The sequence below is a fragment of the Malaclemys terrapin genome, chromosome 21 (genome assembly GCF_027887155.1).
Source record: "Malaclemys terrapin pileata isolate rMalTer1 chromosome 21, rMalTer1.hap1, whole genome shotgun sequence".
Taxonomy (NCBI): Eukaryota; Metazoa; Chordata; order Testudines; family Emydidae; genus Malaclemys; species Malaclemys terrapin.
Genome location: NC_071525.1, coordinates 8,248,992 through 8,267,690, shown reverse-complemented (window position 1 = coordinate 8,267,690; position 18,699 = coordinate 8,248,992). Strand labels below are relative to the sequence as shown.

Sequence of the window (18,699 nt, the reverse complement as noted above, 5' to 3'; positions counted from 1 at the left end):
GCTACTGCCTCTTGGTTGTTCCTAGAAATATTTGCTCGGCACAAGCTTTTTCTTTTCTTTTCTGCTTCCCCTGCCCCCTCCTTGCCAAATGCAGCAACAACTTAAGGCAAATATTCCCCATTCTTGCAGGGCTTCCCTGCTTCACAAACGTGCTACTAGAACTGACCGTTGGATGTTGATGGAGCTCCTACAGACCCGGTCTCTATTGCTTTCCATCTGGCAATCTTAGCATCTCTTAATAGTGCTCTGAAAACGTGTTCGTAGCTTGAATCCCTGTGGTAACAAACATCTCTAAGGTGTGCATAAAACATAAGAGACGATGGAGCCTCTTAAAAATAAAAAGCTCATTAGAAGCTCCACCTGCCATCAGATGCTGCTCTTCTGCCTTTTGCAAACTGCTCTGCCACTGGCATGAGTCCCCTTCCCATTATCCTGCTTGAATGATGGGTTCCTGCTGTATCTCGTTTCTCTGGGGGCCTTCTGACCGCTCCCATCTCTACCTATGTTGCTGTTTTCTGAATCCAAATGGCAGAACCCTATTGACGCTGCACGTGCGTTTTGAATTGCATGGTGATTATCTTAATAGCAGAGAGAAAACAGGTTACATACAGGTGGCATGGCTTTCTTGGCGCTTAAATTCTCCGAGCGGAATCGTCTATGGCTTATTAACTCTTATTCGAGCCAGCCCTGGAAGTGCTGTGAAGGGTACATATTTTTGAATTGCAGTCTATATTTTGTCTGCTCCCAAGTTGCTGACGCCTGCAATCTGAAAGCCAGCTGTCAGCCCCAAGCCAGCTATTCTGTCGTGCTAAGCCATTAATGGTCTATGGAGAAGATGCAAAAAGTTTGGGGACTGCCTGCTGGAGAGAGAGAGAGAGAGACAGGGCTTCTTAGAGCCAAGTACAGTCCTGGGCTACTCTCCAAGTAGCCACAGTTACTCAGACTCTACATAGCTGTTACTGAATGGTCCTCAATTCTCCATGACCTGCACTTTAAGTCAAGACTGGACGTCCCTTTCTCAACGATCTGCTCAACGATCTGATTGGTGCAGAAATGATTGGGTGACGTTCTCTGGCCGGCGTTCATGTACGACGACAGACTAGATTGTAATGGTCCCTACTGGCCTTACCGTTTACTAATCTGGGTGCTTCTTGCCGTCAAAGTCTGAGCACCGCATTTTCAGACTGGGAAAGTGAGGCACAGAAACGGGGGGGCAATACCTGGATTGTAAGATCTTCGGGGCAGGGACTCTTTTTTTTTTTCTTCTGTGTTTGTACAGCGCCTAGCGCCATGGGGGGCGTGACTACATCCATCAGTAGGTGCAGGGGAGATGATGTATAAGCCAAAGGTGCCAGAAATGCCCTGCTAATGCCCTGCAGGTCACTGATGTCTTAAGAAAAAAGTCTACATGCGCAACAGCAGTAAGAGCCTAAGTTCTCCTGCCGGGTCTTTCAGGTGTGTCTACATTAGAGTTGCCAACCCTCCAGGATTGGCCGGGAGTCTCCCGGAATCTCCCGGTGACTATTAAAGGCAGTCTGGGAGATTTTGATAGCCTTGCTGCACTGCTGACCAGACTTTGACCTCAGGCAGGATCCCTACCTGCCCTGGCGCTGTGCAGCTCCCAGAAATGACCAGCATGTCCCTTTGGCTTCTAGGCTCAGGGGTGCCCATGGGGGCTCCGCGTGCTGCCCCCGCCCTGAGAGCCAACTCTACAGCTCCCATTGGCGCTGCGGAGCGGTGCCTGCAGGCAGGGGCAGTGTGCAGAGCCGCCTGGCCACCCCTCAGCCTAGAAGCCAAATGTGCCAGTCACTTCCAAGAGCTGCCCGAGGCAAACGCCGCCCAGCCAGAGCCTGCACCCTGAACCCTCTCCTGCACCCTGAACCCTGAGCTGCACCCAAACCCCCTGCCCCAGGCTCATCCTGAAGCCCCCTCCCACACTCCGAACCTCTTGGCCCCAGCCCAGTGAAAGGGAGGGAGGGGGAATAGAGGGGGGCGGGGGCGGGGTCTCGGGGCAGGGGTGTTTGGATTTGTGCGATTAGATAGTTGGCAACCTTAGTCGACGCTGCAGCTGGGACAGACTCGTGCTAACGGGGCACGGCCGCTGCACTCAGAATAGCAGTGCGGACGTTGCGGCATTGGCAGAGGCTTGGCCCAGCCCTCCGAGCTTGGACCCAGGGGCTAGAGTGTCCACAGCGTTCACACAGCTGTTTGTAGAGCGCCAACAGGAGTCAGAACCTCCCAGCTGCAGTGTAGAACGTCCCCGCCATGGTCTCTGCTCGTGTCAGCTAAAACGCCCATCGGTTCTGCACCCAGCCCTGCCTGGCAAAGGGAAGGGCGTTGTCGGCAGGGGGCTGGCAGCATATCTAGCACCTAACCTTGGCAAACGTTAAGAAAATAAAAACGATCTATCTGGGCTGCTGAGTAAACAATGATCTAATCTCGCTGGGGATGAAACGTGCTGCTACCTCTGCACAGTGTCTCATACGCAATTAACCGGCATCAGGGACTCTGCCAAGCCATGATCTCAGGGCTGCACCCTGCTGTACATGCATCCCTGGGTATTCATGGTGTGTCTAACTCACTGAACCCAGCCGCGGCAGCAGAGGAGCAGCATGCACTGCTGCATGCTCACACCAGCCACGGGCAGTGGACGGCAGCTGAGAACGGCTTCCCCTTTTAGTGCTGCCTTGTTCCGTGCCTGCCACCGGTCGCCGGTGCGGGCCTGCAGCCCACCAAAGATTTATCCCCCTGTTGACGGCCCTGGAGTACTCGGTGTCGCAAGAGGCAGCAGTATGAACTGGAATTGCCTTACGTTGCCTCTGAGTTCTCCGCACGGTTCAGTTGAAGACCTAGCACGTAGCAGTGGCTTAAGCAGGGTGGGCCTATGGATGGGGGGATTGGCGTCTTCCATGTCATGGCCTAGTGGCTGATTTAGAGCCACCGGGAGAGGTTGGATAGCCCAGCCTTCTAGTATCGGTTTGTAAAATAGGGATACTCCTGTCCTGCCTACTCAGACAGAACTCTACGGGGGGGAGACTTTGTACAGCGCCTGGCACAAAGGGGCCCTGATCCTGGCAGAGGCACCCTGGCTGTTCTACCGAGAACTGGAATCTTAGTGCAATGGCTTTCAGCTCCCACTGAACCCACACTAATGTAATGGAAGCACAGTGCCCGTTACTTGTGTCATGTTTCATGGGCCAGCCACTCCAGACTGCCACTGGCGTGACTCCATTGATCGCGAGGGGCTTGAGTTGAACTGAGGATTAGGCCCTGGCGACTTTGATTTCCCGAAAAATGCCAATTGTGCCTAGCTTCTGTTCTCTCGAAATGCGGTGCTGCCTCTAATCCTTACAGCCCTCCGCAGGAAAGGTGGGTGACAGATGGGGAAAACTGAGGCATACCGTGGGGAAGGGACTCGGGACGTGTGTAATAGCCAAGATTAGAACTTGAGAGTTCCTGACCCTCCCCAAAGTCCTCTGACTGGCTGTATCCATGAATGGCCTTAGGAATCTTAGCCATCTGCCCGGGAGAGAACTGCCACTGGCTGAGAGAAGACACCCCAGTCTGACCAGAAATAACCCCTAAACTACACCAACCTTCCTTCCTCCAGATTGACCAGCTGCGTGCGGAGCTGCTGCAGGAGCGCTCCAGCAAGCAGGACCTGGAGTGCGACAAGATCTCCCTGGAGAGGCAGGTAAGGCTGTGCCCGGATGCGGGATTTGGACACCTCTTTCGGTGCTGCTCGGGGGTGTGCTGCTGCACGCCTCTGCCCCGCTGGAGCTAGCCCTGCTGTCGGCTTGGGTAGCCGATGGCTGCTCTTGTGGCTTTGTTCAAATGCAGAGACGGCCAGAGGTTGCAAGTCTGCCCCCTCCCCCACGTGACAAGGCTAGAAAATGCATTTAAGCCAGCACGCTCTTGTGACTCGGATCCTGGAAAAGCTTCCTGACCTAGAGATCTGTCTGGCTGTGGAAGGGTCCCTAAAGGAGAGGGGTGGGGAAGCCTCCTTTGCTTGGGAGTTTTAAACTAGACTGGAGAGAACACTCAGACTCTGTCCCGCAGGGAGCAACCCTGCCCCAGCTGGGGAGTGGGGTCACCTGGAGCAATAGGTCTGCCCCGTTGCTACTGCCAACAATGTGATGGTCTTAGCTCACCACCAGCCTCCTAGTCTATGCGAGACAGACTCTACTGGTCCTGTTTGTTTGTATTTATCAACAAATATCCCCTCACTATTGCAAAGTCTCCCATGCCACCCCCACCCCCCTCACAATTCATAAAGCTGTCACCTCGTTGGCACCCTCAAAACCTGCCTCTGCAGTAACCCCTCCCAAAGGGAACCTGTCTGGCATTTGTATTGTTGTTTCATCCTCACGTTGCGTCCATTTCATCCACCCGGGAAGCAGCGACTCTGAAAAAGATTTGGGAGTCGTGGTGGACAACCAGCCGAGTGTGAGCTCTCGGTGTGATGCTGTCGCCAAAGGGCTAATGCAATCCTGGGATGCATAAACAGGGGAATCTCGGGTAGGAGTAGGGAGGTTATTTTACCTCTGTATTGGGCACTAGTGTGACTCCTGCTGGAATCCCGAGTCCAGTTCTGGCGCCCGCAGTTCCAGGAGGATGCTGATAAATTGGGGAGGGGTCAGAGAAGAGTCACGTGAACAATTAAAGGATTCGAAAACCTGCCTGAGAGTGATAGACTCAAAGAGCACAAACTAGGTAACTTAACGAAGAGGTTAAGGGGGGTTAGATTAGTCTGAACCCCCACATGGGGAACAAATATTTAATAACGGGCTCTTCAGTCTAGCAGAGGAAGGTCGAACACTATCTAATGGCTGGAAGTAGAAGCTAGACAATTTCAGTCTGGAAACAAGGTGTGAATTTTGAACAGGTGGGTAATTAACCATTGGAACAATTTACCAAGGCTCATGGTGGATTCTCCATCGCTGACCACTTTTTAAATCAAGACTGGATGTTTTTCTAAAAGCTCTGCTCTGGGAATTATTTGGGGGCCGTTCTCTGGCCTGGGTCATACGGGAGGTCAGACTAAGTGATCACATTGGTCCCTTCTGGCCTTGCAATCTGTGACCTGTTGTGTCCTGCTCGAGATCTCGGTCTGAAGCTCTCCGGGGAAGGGAAGGTCTATCTGTCTTCCTCGTCTGCCCAACGTCTAACACAAAAAGGAACCCCGGTCAAGGATCAGGGGCCATGTTACCATAATAGATATGCGCTGTGTTCCCAGCCCGCCTATGCAAAGAAGAGTGTAGCCCTGTCATCCCTCCCCCACCCCATCTGCATCCCAAAGTATAACTGTGTGCGCTCTGTGACAGATGCGACACAGCCCCTGCTCCAGGGGGCCCCGTTTGGCGTCTCTGGGGGCTACTGGAATATGAACAACAAAATGCTGCGAATGGCTGAAGTGTTTAACCTCCTCTCCCAGCAGGGACAGAGTCCGAGATCCTTGGGATATCTTCTGGCAGCATCGCTGCACCTCCTGCCCGCGGCTCTGCCATCCCTCCAGCGGCATTGCAAAGGCGGCTAGGATAATAAGGGGTGTCTCTTCTCCTAATCCTCCCTCTTAATTTTCAGTTTATTGCCCACGCCCAGCTTGGGGGGGGCCCCAGGCGTGTTGCACCTTGTGTAGGGAGCGCTTAATGGACATGATTTTCTAATCCCCGGGAACTCCCATAAACCCCTCCCTGCCTGCAGGGGAGTGAGGCTAGCAGCGTGCCCTGGGAGGCTGAGAACCTGGGGCTTGGCCTGATTCTTAAAGGGGAAGAGGAATTTATAGGCGAAATGCAGGGGCTGTCGGCGAAAGGAGGGTGGGGAGTCCTAGATAGCAAAGCAGAGGGGCAGATCTCTGAGACAGCCGAAGAACTAAACTCTGTCTGCTCAGCCTAGGAGACTCGCTCCCAGCTGCAGAGTAATGCAGTGCCCTGAACGGCCTTCAGTGAAAGTGAACTCTGCAGCAATCCATGGAGGTGTTGTACCAGCATGTGCCACATGGGACCGCTGGAGAGCAGCTGTGTAACTCTCTGCCCTGCCCTTACCTCTGAAAATACCCGGCCGCTGTGCTCTGTCCAGCGCTTTGACCCTCCCCGAGGCCCCTGCCTGCCCCATGGGAGCCAGGGCATCTCATTCGTGCGGCCTGGAACCAGAGCACCCTGCAACAGGGCTCAAGTGTTAAGCAGTCGGGGTTTGTTCTTAACCTGGCTGCAAGGGTGCAGCGAGCTCTTGTTGCAGGTTGTCGTGCAGTCAGTATTCCCAGGTCTCCTGCCTCCTTTGTAGATATGGAGATGGGGCCTTTTATGGGCAGGCTGATGCCCTTTGCCTTTCCAGGAGAAGGGGGGCCCTGAGCTATTGGGGTCCAAGAGGCAGCTCTCTCCTGCCATCCCAGAATGCTGACCTCCCTGCCAGGAGCTGTTCCTGAAGGCGGGGAAAGAGGCTTTGTCACCTGCCATCCACAAGAAACTCTTAGGGTTTGAGTTCAGAGACTGGGACCCGGCTCGGCACAGCCCTAGAGTGGAGGCTCAGGTGCCGGTGACTGTGTCTCTTCCGGATACTGAGGCTACCGGAGCTAAAGCTGCACCCAAGGCAGCTCTAACCTGCACCTTGCCTGCAAAGGGCCCCAATAAGCAACACGGACTAGCCGGAGGGCAGAGTTCTCTGCCCTTGCCCCTTCCTTCCTTAGACACACTCCTGCATGGGGGGGGAGTGACACAGAGCATCTCCACCATCTTATGCCGGGGCAATCGGCAGAAACACAGACCTGAGGCCTGTCGTCGGACGTCACGGGTGCGGTGCTCTGCTCTGTTTAGTGTTGATACCAGTCGGCTGCGTGCGTGTGTTCTCTCTGTGTGCAGCCCCAGCTCTGCGCAGGTCGCTGGCACAGCAGACCTTGAGAGAAACCCCAATGACCACAGACTCAGATAAGGTACGAAGGCACCCGGCCAGGTTTATTGTCAAGCAGACTCTACAGGACTTACTACGAATATGTGCCCCCTGACAATGGACCAGCTCAGTCCGTGGTGGGACTTACCACTGCTCCCTAGGCTGGACAGAAACACCGCCCCAGGGCTGCATTCTTATACACAGGTACAAACAAGTTACACATCACTCCCGACGTATTGAAGTGCAACCCCTCTACGTAGCAAGGTGCCGCCTATTACCTTATACATGTTGATTCAAGCAAAATAACTCTCTCCATCATATTACCCTTTTGCCCCTGTCTTTAGGATGGGTCAACCTGTTCCTTGTTATCAGTGTGGAATGTGCAGGTATCGGAGTGTTCTGGTACCATCCTAGCACATGTTTATATATCTAGTGTCCAGTACCTTTTTAGGTGTGTGTATTTTTGCAACATCAGCCCTTTCCTTGCCAGCTTCTGTGGGCAGGGCCTGCCTCTGGCTCACAGCTTAACTTTGCTTTGTTAGCAAAGTCTTGACCATTACTTTAGTTCAGGCCTCAAACCGGGCCTCTGATATAAGGGTTTATGTTTCAGGGCTTCATCTTACTACAAGGCCCACATCTTCAGGGTCTATCTGCAGATCTGAACTGACTCCTATTTCAAATCCACTCAGAGCCAGAACTCATTGACTCACGCTTCAGACGAACCGGCCGATTTAAGACCGGTCTGTAATGACTTGAAATGGCTCCCGATGCCTCCTAGACCGCTTTCCCTGCCATGGTTCTGTGGTGCTCCTTAATTTGTAGATGGGCTCTTAATTCCCAAGTTTAAAAAAAAATGGTGTTAAACTACAGCCCGGGCTGCTGTGAACATGCAGCAGCTGCTTGCCCGGACTTGTGTTACCGAATTCTCTGTTACACAAGTGTGTGCTGGCTTAAAAAAGCAAATCCTTCAAGCTGTTCTTGTTCTCTGCACGTAATTAACCAGAACAAAACAACACTCGGCTTGAGCTGCTGACTTAAGGTGGTGCAAAAGGTCCCCTGCAGTGCACCAATCTCATTCTTCAAACGTTTTCAGCCTTATTTCTCCCTCCTGGAGGTGGCCAGTTACCGAGGCGCGTTTAATATTGGCATCTGCTGTCGCTTCCTGTGGAACAGGCTAGAGGAGCTGTGATGGCTCTTAGGGAAGGAGGTGAAGCGGGCAAATGTAGCTCTTTGGGCTGAGGAAGCTATTAAATACACTGGTCATTAATATCGGAGTTCTGCACTGGATTGTGTCCCCGCCAGGAGATCTTTGGCTTGCTGCTAAACCGGTGTCCGTACAGGACTGTGGGCCTGTAAACTCCATTCCGTGGGGGAGGTATGCGTTTTTTCCTGCTGAGCGTGATGGAGCATTGGGCAGCATGGCCTAAATGAAGATGTCAGCTATTCCCTGGCCCGTGACCCCTGACAGCAGCAGCTGTGCAGAGCGGGAGAACTGTCTTCACCTGTCTTGTAGCGCTCGGATTCCACACACCGTTTTAAACTACGCTCTGTTGGCAACATTTTTAATGCAGGAAAAATAATTGCCATTATATAACCCAACTCATTAAGCTTCCTATTTGTGAAAGGGATTTCGCCGCGCTTGACTAACTGCCAGGGTTTACATAACACTCCGTTCCTGCTCTGTTGGTTTATAAGGCCGACTTTCTCACTCCGCTGCTGGCTGTTGGTTTCTTGGGTGACTAATCAGGTGTAATTTCTCCCACCAGAACAAAGACTTGAAAAGCCGACTGGCCAGCTCGGAAGGCTTGCAGAAACCGAGCGCCAGTTTGTCTCAGCTGGAGTCGCGGATCCAGGAACTGCAGGATAAGCTTCAGGCAGAAGAGAGGTAAAAGATGTGGACCTGGCTCCGTTCTGGCAGAAGATCACCAAGCACGCAATGCTAAGCCCTTGTCTAAACACAGGCTGTACCACTCTCTAACAGTATAGAGAGCTACAATCCTTCCCTTCCCACCCCCCCCAGAGCGGCTGCAGTTCTACCAGTATAGCTGTTTTCCTGTGGAAAGGAGACCAAGCTATACTGGTATCTGGTATAATACTGGTATTCTATACTGGTAAGCTATAATTGTGTCCACACTAGGGGATGCACCGGTATAACCATATCAGTAAAAATTCACACCTGAATTGACAACCAACCCTGGTTTACACTGGAAAGTTTTACCACTGTAAGTGCACAGAGATGGAGGGGATCGCCACCCCCAGTTTATAGATAGGGAAACTGAGGCACACAGCAGGCATGTGACTCCTCCCATGTCCGTGGTGCAGCTGATAAGGGAGTGTAGGAATGCTTACCCTCCCCCCCCCCCCCCCCCCCCCATGCACTAACCAGAAAGTTGAAGGGTCTACGCACAGGACTGCGGTTTCAGGGGAGTGCATGGGTTCTAGCCCAATCTGTGCCCTGATCTTGCTTTGCAGTCTCAAGAAGGGGTTTAGTTCGGTAGTACTGGTGTTGGTCCGTGGGCCTTCATGTCCAGAATCCTCTCCATCCTACGTCCCGTTTCTCTCCCCCCACGCCCCTTTTCAAAACGGACCTCGGCCTGATCTGCCTCCCAGGCATGTTCCGAGGCTTAATTTCATGATAACAGCTTTCGGGAGAGGTCAGATGTTGGGTAAGTGTCAACAACATTCCCGTGCGAGGTGGCGTGAGAATGTGCGGTTAACCCTTGAACTGGCATGTGCAAGTTCTGCAGTGGTCTGGTACCAAGTGTGGCAGGCTGGAACTGACTCCCGATCAGTGGGGGTGTGGAGGAGGGTGTCTGCCGTGTGGAATCAGAAGCCTTTCTCCTAGCTGGCAGGAGAGGTCCAGTAACTCACTTCTCTGTGCTTCTGGCTGGGTTTGAACTACCCTCGTGGCACGAGGCAGAATAAACAGCTGTGCGGACAGCCCCTGCTACTGGGGTCTCAACAATAAGAGCAGCCGTTGTCAGGCTTAAAAAAATCATGAAAAGAAAACCATCTATGCGGTGGGTCGCACTCAGGGCTGGTCTACACTGGGGGCAGATCGATCTAAGATATGCAACTTCAGCTACGCTATTTGCGTAGCTGAAGTCGCAGTATCTTAGTTCAACTTACCTGGCTGTCCTCACGGCGGCGAGTCAACCGCTGTCGCTCCCCCGTCGACTCCGCTTACTCCTCCTGCCGAGATGGAGTATGGGTGTCGGTGCGGGGATTGATTTATCGCGTCTAGACGAGACGCGATAAATTGATCCCCGATAGATCGATTACTACCCGCTGATCCGGCGGGTAGTGTAGACGTGGCCTCAGTTAACACCAATTTTTAAACTGATTTTAGCTAAACCACTTCAAACCTCCATGTGGATGCCTTGGTTTCAGTTTAAGAGCGTTTCCCAATCTTTGTTTTATTTAAAATGTAAATACATTGAAATCTGAGTGTCCTTTTGAGTGTCTGATTTACAGAATTTGGTTTAAAATAACCCCCGAAATGCACCTTTCTCACCAGTCGCTAAAGACTGCCTCTAGGGGGGTCCCCATCTCAGACTAGAGTTTTAAAAACAGACATTCCTAATTCGTGTAACTTACATGGCTGAATTGGCTCATTGTTTGTTGTCTAGTGTTATGGGGGTGGAAAAATGCCACAATCTCTGGAGGATGCAGTGATTGTTGCTGTATAGAAGGGGGCTGAGTGACCCCTCCAGCTCAGGTTGGCATTGTCAGAGCCACCACCCTCGGCCGATGACCCGTGTGCACAATAGGCTTGACGTAGCCCAGCCGCAAGTGCTCGGCCTTGCGTAATCACCTCGTCGGCAGCGTCTGGGGGAAGCGTGCCCAGCGCTGTCTGTTTTTCAGGCCTGTCAACCTGCCACCTTGCCCCAGAACTAAATCCTCGTGCACCATCGCTATTTTTCTTGAGCCGAATCTAATTGCACGGAGCTCATCCCAGGCCCGTGTGAGCACCAGTCATGCTGCCCTCAAAGGGCAGAGGGAAGGGGTGGCCTAGTGGTTAGGGTGCTGCACTGGGACTTGGGGGTTCTAGGTTCAAATCCCAGCTCTGCCTCTCACTGCTTGTGTGAGTGAGGGCTAGGTGCTTCATCTCTCTGGATCTCAGTTTACCTATTCAGCCTGTGAGCTCTCTGGGGCATGGGCTGTCTGTGCAGCGCCCAGCACCACAGGGGACCTTAGCCCCAATAAGGGCTTCTGGGGGCCACCATAAGGTAAACAGTCAGAGATCCCGTGCATGTCTGGACAGAGCTCAGTGGCTGCTCTGCTCAATGTGGTTTCAGGGAGAAGAATGTCATGGTGTCCTCGAACCGCAAACTGGAAAGGAAAGTGAAGGAGCTGACGATCCAGATCGACGACGAAAGACAGCATGTGAATGACCAGAAGGACCAGGTGTGTAGATGACATTCTGCTGTCTTTCCTCCCCTGCCACCTCACACACTCTTGGAACTACTCTGGGGCATAACTCTCATTCCTCTGTTCTTTTCTTCCAATTTTTATCCTCCAATTTTTATTCGTTTAAATGGCTTCCACAGCCTCTGGCACTTGCTTGGCAGACAAATGGAGAAACCTCAGCCAAGTTGGCTCTGTGCAGCCCGAGAGCTCAGTGTGTGTAGGAGGGGGTGGAGAGAGAGAGAGACCCCGCCCCTTTACACAGCTGATCCCAGGCTGCTGGATAGCACAGACCCTAGAGAACATCCGGTGTGGGTGGGTGTGGGGGTGGGTGTGTACATGCATGCATGTTTGCACATGCGCTTTCAGACAGTGATTTGGCTCCAATTCAGGGCTGACCTCTCCTACTGGCCAATTCAAGCTGGGTACCAATGGAAACCGTGGGCCAGACCCACAGATCTGGTCTTGGCTCATCTCCCACCCATCTCCTCTCTGCTCCTTCACGCAGCACGTTTCTCCTCTTGGTGCAAGAGCAATCCCTGTTCCAACTGCAGCCACCCCATTCTCTCTGCCTTATCGACCCCTCCCCCCACTCCCTATCCTGATTACAGCCAAATATTTCTGTGTGTCTGCCTCTCGTGTCCTTTTACGGCGTGGTGGGGGCAGGGTTTGGGGGGAAGACCCCATGCAGAATAGTCTTGTAGAAGCATTTTGAGAATCTGCCAGCCCCATCTCACAAGCCACCACCTGGTCTCTGTTGTTGCTCCGTCTTGCCTAATTACGGCTACTCTGCCATCGTATCTCCCAAGCCTGCGCTTCGTTGGCCTACTTGACCTGCTCTCTGTGTTGGGAGCATATCCTTTGGGTTCTACTGACCGCGCATGAGGGAACAAAAAGCAGAACCAACCCCAACTAATCTTCCCAGCCAGGGCTTTGTCAAGCCAGCCCTTAAAAACCTCTGAGGATGGAGATTCCACCACCTCCCTAGGTAACCCATTCCAGTGCTTCACCACCCTCCTAGTGAAAAAGTTTTTCCTAATATCCAACCTAGACCTCTCCCACTGCAACTTGAGACCATTGCTCCTTGTTCTGTCATCTGCCACCACTGAGAACAGCCGAGCTCCATCCTCCTTGGAACCCCCCTTCAGGTAGTTGAAGGCTGCTATCAAATCCCCCCTCATTCTTCTCTTCTGCAGACTAAACAATCCCAGTTCCCTCAGCCAATCCTCGTAAGTCATGTGCCCCAGCCCCCTAATCATATTTCTTGCCCTCCGCTGGACTCTCTCCAATTTGTCCACCTCATCTCTGTAGTGGGGGGGGCCCAAAGCTGGGTGCAATACTCCAGATGTGGCCTTTCCAGTGCCGAATAGAGGGGAATAATCACTTACCTCGATCTGCTGACAATGCTACTAATGCAGCCCAAAATGCCGTTAGCCTTCTTGGCAACACGGCCACACTGTTGACTCACATCCAGCTTCTTGTTCATTGTAATCCCCAGGTCCTTTTCTGCAGAACTGCTGCCTAGCCAGTCGGTCCCCAACCTGTAGCGGTGCCTGGGATTCTTCCATCCTAAGTGCAGGACTCTGCACTTGTTCTTGTTGAACATCATCAGATTTCTTTTAGCTCAATCCTCCAATTTGTCTAGGTCACTCTGGACCCTATCCCTACCCCCCAGCGTATCTACCTCTTCCCCCCCCCCCCCCCCCCCCGTTTAGTGTCATCCGCGAACCTGCTGAGGATGCGATCTATCCAGATCATTAATGAAGATATTGAACAAAACCGGCCCCAGGATCGACCCCTGGGGCACTCCGCTTGATACCAGCTGCCAACTAGACAGCAAGCTGTTGATCGCTACTTGTTGAGCCTGATGATCTAGCCAGCTTTCTATCCACCTTATAGTCCATTCAGCCAATCCATACTTTTTTTTTTTTTTTTTTTAACTTGCTGGCAAGAATACTGTGGGAGACTGTATCAAAAGCTTTGCTAATGTCAAGATCTATCATGTCCACCGCTTTTCCCCGTATCCACAGAGCCAGTTATCTCATCATAGAAGGTAATCAGGTTGGTCAGGCAGGACTTGCTCTTGGTGAATCAATGTTGACTGTTCCTGCTCACCTTCCTCTCCTCCAAGTGCTTCAAAATAGATTCCTGGAGGACCTGCTCCATGATTTTTCAAGGGACTGAGGTGATGCTGACCGATCTGTAGTTCCCCAAATTCACCTTCTTTCCTTTTTTAAAGATGGGCACTATATCTGCCTTTTTCCAATCATCTGGGACCTCCCCCGATCGCCACAAGTTTTCAAAGATAATGGCCAATGGCTCTGCAATCACAGCAGCAAACTCCCTCCGCACCCTCGGATGCATTGCATCCGGCCCCATCGACTTGTGCTCGTCCAGCTTTTCTAAATAGTCCTTAACCTGTTCTTTCACCAGTGAGAGCTGCTCACCTCCTCCCCATACTGTTGCCCAGTGCAGCAGTCTGGGAGCTGACCTTGTCTGTGAAGACGGAGGCGAAAAAAGCTTTGAATACTTCAGCCTTTTCCACATCATCTGTCACTAGGTTGCCTCCCCCATTCAGTAAGGGTCCCATACTTTCCCTGAACTTTTTCTTGTTGCTAACATACCGGTAGAAACCCTTCTTGTTACCCTTTAACATCCCTTGCTAGCTGCAACTCTAATTATGCTTTGGCCTTCCTGATTACACCCCTGCATGCTCGAGCAATGTCTTATACTCCTCCCTAGTCATCTGTCCAAGTTTCCACTTTTTGTAAGCTTCCTTTTTGTGTTTAAGCTCACTGAAGATTTCTCTGTTAAGCCAAGCTGGTTGCTTGCCATATTTGCTATTCTTTCTGCACATCGGGATGGATTGTTCCTGCGACCTCAATAAGGCTTCTTTAAAATACAGCAAGCTCTCCTGGACGCCTTTCCCCCTCAGATTAGCCTCCCAGGGGATCCTGCCCATCAGTTCCCTGAGGGAGTCAGTCTGCTTTTCTGAAACCCAGGGTCCGTATTCTGCTGCTCTCCTTTCTTCCTTTTGTCAGGATCCTGAACTCGACCATCTCATGGTCTCTGCTGCCCAGATTGCCACCCACTTCTACTTCCCCTACCAATTCTTCCCTATTTGTGAGCACGACCCCTAGTTTGTTCCTCCAGCATTTGCACCAGGAAGTTGTCCCCAACACTCTCCAAAAACTTCCTGGATTGTCCGTGCACTGCTCTATAGCTCTCCCAGCAGATGTCAGGGTGATCATGCTGGCCTGGCTGCGGGTGAGGGCTCGGGTTCCACTTTGAAATGAGGATGCAGGCTGTACGCCTTATAGTGCTGACAGTCCTCCAGTGCCTTCCCACAATTCCCACCCTCTGTGTGCTCAGAAGGCCAGACAAGTTCTCCCACAGTTGACTGGGAAAGAATCCTAGAGCGGCTCTGCTCACTGCAGCGCTAAGAACCGTGGGATGTGCCCCTGCGAGGCCTAGTGTTTCTAGGCTCTTATCTTGCTCCCAGCCTCCAGAGAGAGCTGAGCCTGGCTGGTTCCCAGCTCACTCCGTCCTCCTTCAGCACCAGGACACTGCTGTGGCTGCGAATGGCCCTTGCTGCTAGCAGAGGCCCCGAGTGTCCTGGGGGAGGAGGAGAGGGGTAGAGGTGGGGGTGAGGTCCCTCAGCACTGCCTGGGTGTCCGGGTCTAGGTGGCATCCTTCCAGCACCACAAGCCAACGTGCCCCTCCCCTTGTGCCCCTCACAGCTGAGCCTACGCGTCAAGGCGCTCAAGCGCCAGATGGACGAGGCCGAGGAGGAGATCGAGCGCCTGGAAAGCGCCAGGAAGAAAGCGCAGCGGGAGCTGGAGGAGCAGCACGAACTCAACGAGCAGCTGCAGAATCGCATCAAGGCCCTGGAGAAGGAGGCCTGGTAGGCAGTGGGTGGGGTGGGTGCTGCAAAATCCTCTCCTTAGCCCTGCATGCTAGGGGTCCCTCCTGAGCCAGAGGTAAGGGGCTCCTGGAGCAGTACGCGTCCCACCTTAGCCCTGCTCCGTACCAGTCTCCCTATGCAGCCGGCTGAAGCCCTAGCTCCTCTCCCAGTAGAAATGTGATAGTAGAAAACTCCCCCTTGAGGAATAATTGCAGGCTGCCTGTCCCCTGCCCTCCCTCCAGCCCTGTAGCTAAGCATAGTTCTGCGCTGGGCGCGCCGAGGAAGATCTGCTCTTGGAGAGGAATCTGGTTTAAGCCACCTCCCCGAAGCAGAGTGGCAGTGTGCCCATAATCTAAGCCATGCTCCAGTGCCCTAGCGAGGGTCGTTCATACTGAGCCTGCAGCCAAGGGAAGTCCGTAGCGCGCTGGGCGTGGATAATGAAACGATCCTGCCCCAGGGCCTCTGAGAGTCCAGCGAAGGCTGGGTGCTGACCTGCCCCAGGCTCCTTAGAAGTCTCAGCCCAGCAGGCTTGTAACAGTTACTGAATTTCATTCATCTTTTCTTCTCATTGCTGCCCTCTAACGCAGTGTTTGGGGTGCAGGGGGTCTGAGCAGGGCTGTGGGCAAATGGGAGCTCCTGGTTTAGAGCAGGGATCTCCCCGCTGCTCTAGGCCCTGGTGGGAATCAGCCGGCAGGGGCCAGAGTGCAGGGCCGGGTAAGCGCAGACGCTCTGTTGCGCGGGTATGAACTGGCTCATCCTTTCCCTGACCCAGGCGCAAGAACACCCGCTTGGCCACAGAGGCCTCCTTGGAAGATGACCGCTTGAGCTCAGATGAGGAGTTCGATAGCGCTTACGGCCCGTCCTCCATCGCCTCACTGCTGACGGAAGGGAACCTGCAGACCAGCTCGTGTTAGCAGCTGCCTGCGTGGGTCGTTAACTGGCTCCTGGGGTGCACCCTTTTTCCTACGGTCAGAACTGCTTCGGGTTCTTTGAGAGGCCGGCGCAGGGCGTCATTCCACAGGGGAGCGTCCCCTACCTACTGACGTTCCAGTCCCTCTAGGAGGAAAAACATCCTAGAGGCCAACGATCCTTGGATTGGAGTCGGCTGACACGTGCATCCGTTCCAAAAAGCAGCTAACTGGAGAGGAGCCGGCAGAACAATTTTTAAGCAAGGTTTTCTGCTTAAATTGGGAGGGAGGGTGGGGTGGAATTGGGTGTTAAGCTCCCCAGAAAATTCTATTTAATCTGTTTTTCTCTGTGATTCTCAGGGCATTGCTTAGATATTTCATATCTTAACCAAATGTTTGTGTGTATATCGGGGGGTGGAAACAGATGTGCAATAAGGCAGGATGATAAACAAGAGGTGAACCTGTCTCTTCGGCCACAGCGGGAGTTGGCTTTTCCCCGCCAGAAGGGGAAGCGTGGTAGGTTACAGTCACCAGCCAGAGTCTAGGAGACGGCCCGGGTGTGTGTCTGCTCAGAGAGTCTCTTTAATATCTATAGACGCCCTCAAGGAGTCCTGGGTCTAAAACCGAGCGGTTGCTTTTTCCAGGACTTTTGCAGCAGTCATTTCTTCACACCATGTTAAAGAGAAATTCCCGGCCAGCCCTTCAATCCACATGGCCTACGTGCTGCTCTGCCCTTCTCTCCATTCCTTGTGAGCGCGTTGCTGCGCTGACAGACGGATCTGCCTTCGTAATGACAGAGGATGGGGAGTGGGAGCCTCCACCCTGTGAAACTCTACAGGGCTAGTGCGCTTGGGCAAGGGATTCTGCTGCCGCTTTTTTGGCCCTTTCCGTTGGCCTTGCTCTGGAGGAGGAGGCCAAGGATTGGGGCATAGGACAGGAAAAGTTTGCGATCGCCCAGATTGAACCCAAGGGTTCATGGCCTGTATGAGAGGAACTGCGGGGGTCTCGGTCCAGTCCCTAGCTGTCAGTGACATTACCCTAATCCCCTTCGCAGCTGGCCCATGGAGGAAGAAGTAACACAGGTTACTGGAATAGCTGAGACTTTTATCGGACACTATATCACTTTGTTGTTGAGACTGATGAGCATGAGAGCTTGCCTCCACCTCCGTCTGAGCCGAGCGATCAATCGCAAAATGAGGCAAGAGCCCGGGGGTCCATCCAGGGCCAGGCTGCCTGGCCGTCCTGCTGTCCACTCTGTGCTGTCCTGCATAAAGGGACATCCAGCCTCCAATGCAGAGTTAACAAGAAACACCTGGGGTCTGCCCACTGGGGGCCCTTCCTATCTTGCACCTCTCCAGCAATTTCTCGCTTCTGGTTTTTGGCAATAAACCAGCCAGGGAAAGGCAACCCCCTGCGTTTGGAAGCACATGTGCTGCAGATGTTCATGGAAAAGCAAGGGCTGTACCGGCCTTGATGGGACGAGCAGCCACATTCTCTCACCTGAGCTCCGTGTCCCCAAACACTGCTCCTGTTTCACCCACCGAGTTGCGGTCATGGTCACTGGAGCGTGGGCTGGGCTGGGCTGTAATGCATCCAGGCTGTTCGGAGGGGAAAGAACAATACGGGGCTAGCCCTGCTTGAGACCTGTGTATCCTTAAACAGGAACCTACCTGTCCGCTCCCGTTGAGCCTCGTTTTGTAGCTGAATTTGCACCTGATCATAAAGTGCCACTTTATAGATTGGGAATATCCAGGGCGGGGGGGATCCACTAAGTGTGTGACCTTCCCCCCCCCCCTCCCCTCCACCCGCTTCTGTTGTGGGTTGAGCTGCTAACACCTCAGTCTCCCTCTGTTACTTTTTTTTTTAACTTCACCAGCTCAGAGGTTTCAGAGCAACCTGCAGGTCAGCCCTTGACCGTCGTGCCTTAATGGGGAATGTCCAGTGGGGGAAACTTAGTCCAGTGAATTTCTGCTTGGAAGGGAACTGGAGGTAGAACCTTTAAACGTGTCTCTGTTTTAAAGTAACCTACCTGATTTAACACACACCTGCCCCGCCCGCCCAAGGCAGCGAGACACAGGAGCAGGGGTGGGGAGGTGACAAATACACCCTGGTGCTCGGTCTGAGCTCAAGGGCTAACAAAAATCCCCAATGCCCAAATATAGCCATTGCTTTGTCTTGCATGATTTCTGCTTCCAACAGGGGCCTTATCTCTGGACCCTGCTTCGCTTGGCATGCTGCCCTAGAGCAGGTCTCCGTAGCCACACAGATGAGGCGACGCTTTGGATGTTTGTTTTTTGTCCTGACGCTTGGTTCGAACGTCTGCAGCTACAGGCCAGGCAGTTAGCAAAACGCCATGGAACAGCAAGTCCTCTGAGCTCTCATCTGCTCCAGAGAGCCACTCTAAGACGCTTGCTTGGACCACTTAAGTAGCTGCCCCTAATTGGGAACTCCCCAAGCTGCTGATCTAGTTATAAAAGGTGTTTGGCTCTAGCGTTTCCAGGCCAACCCCCAAGAAAACCATAGATAAATTCTTCAGGATGCATCTCGGGTCATTGACAAGCCAGTGCTGTCACCTTCTCCTGTCAACTCTCCTGT

At 52.9% G+C, this 18,699-nt stretch overlaps 1 protein-coding gene across 4 annotated transcripts in view; it reads left to right on the top strand.

The window, feature by feature from the left end:
• The window catches only part of CGN (cingulin), a 62,503-nt gene extending 44,851 nt beyond the window's left edge, over positions 1–17,652 (top strand). For all 4 annotated transcript variants that reach the window (XM_054010969.1, XM_054010966.1, XM_054010968.1 and 1 more), the window contains exons 17-21: positions 3,611–3,694; positions 8,652–8,770; positions 11,184–11,292; positions 15,033–15,196; positions 15,969–17,652. In XM_054010969.1, the coding sequence (XP_053866944.1) occupies positions 3,611–3,694; positions 8,652–8,770; positions 11,184–11,292; positions 15,033–15,196; positions 15,969–16,110 (618 nt within the window). In that variant the 3' untranslated portion in view covers positions 16,111–17,652. The remainder of the gene's footprint in view (positions 1–3,610; positions 3,695–8,651; positions 8,771–11,183; positions 11,293–15,032; positions 15,197–15,968) is intronic.
• The last annotated feature ends 1,047 nt before the right edge of the window (positions 17,653–18,699 follow it).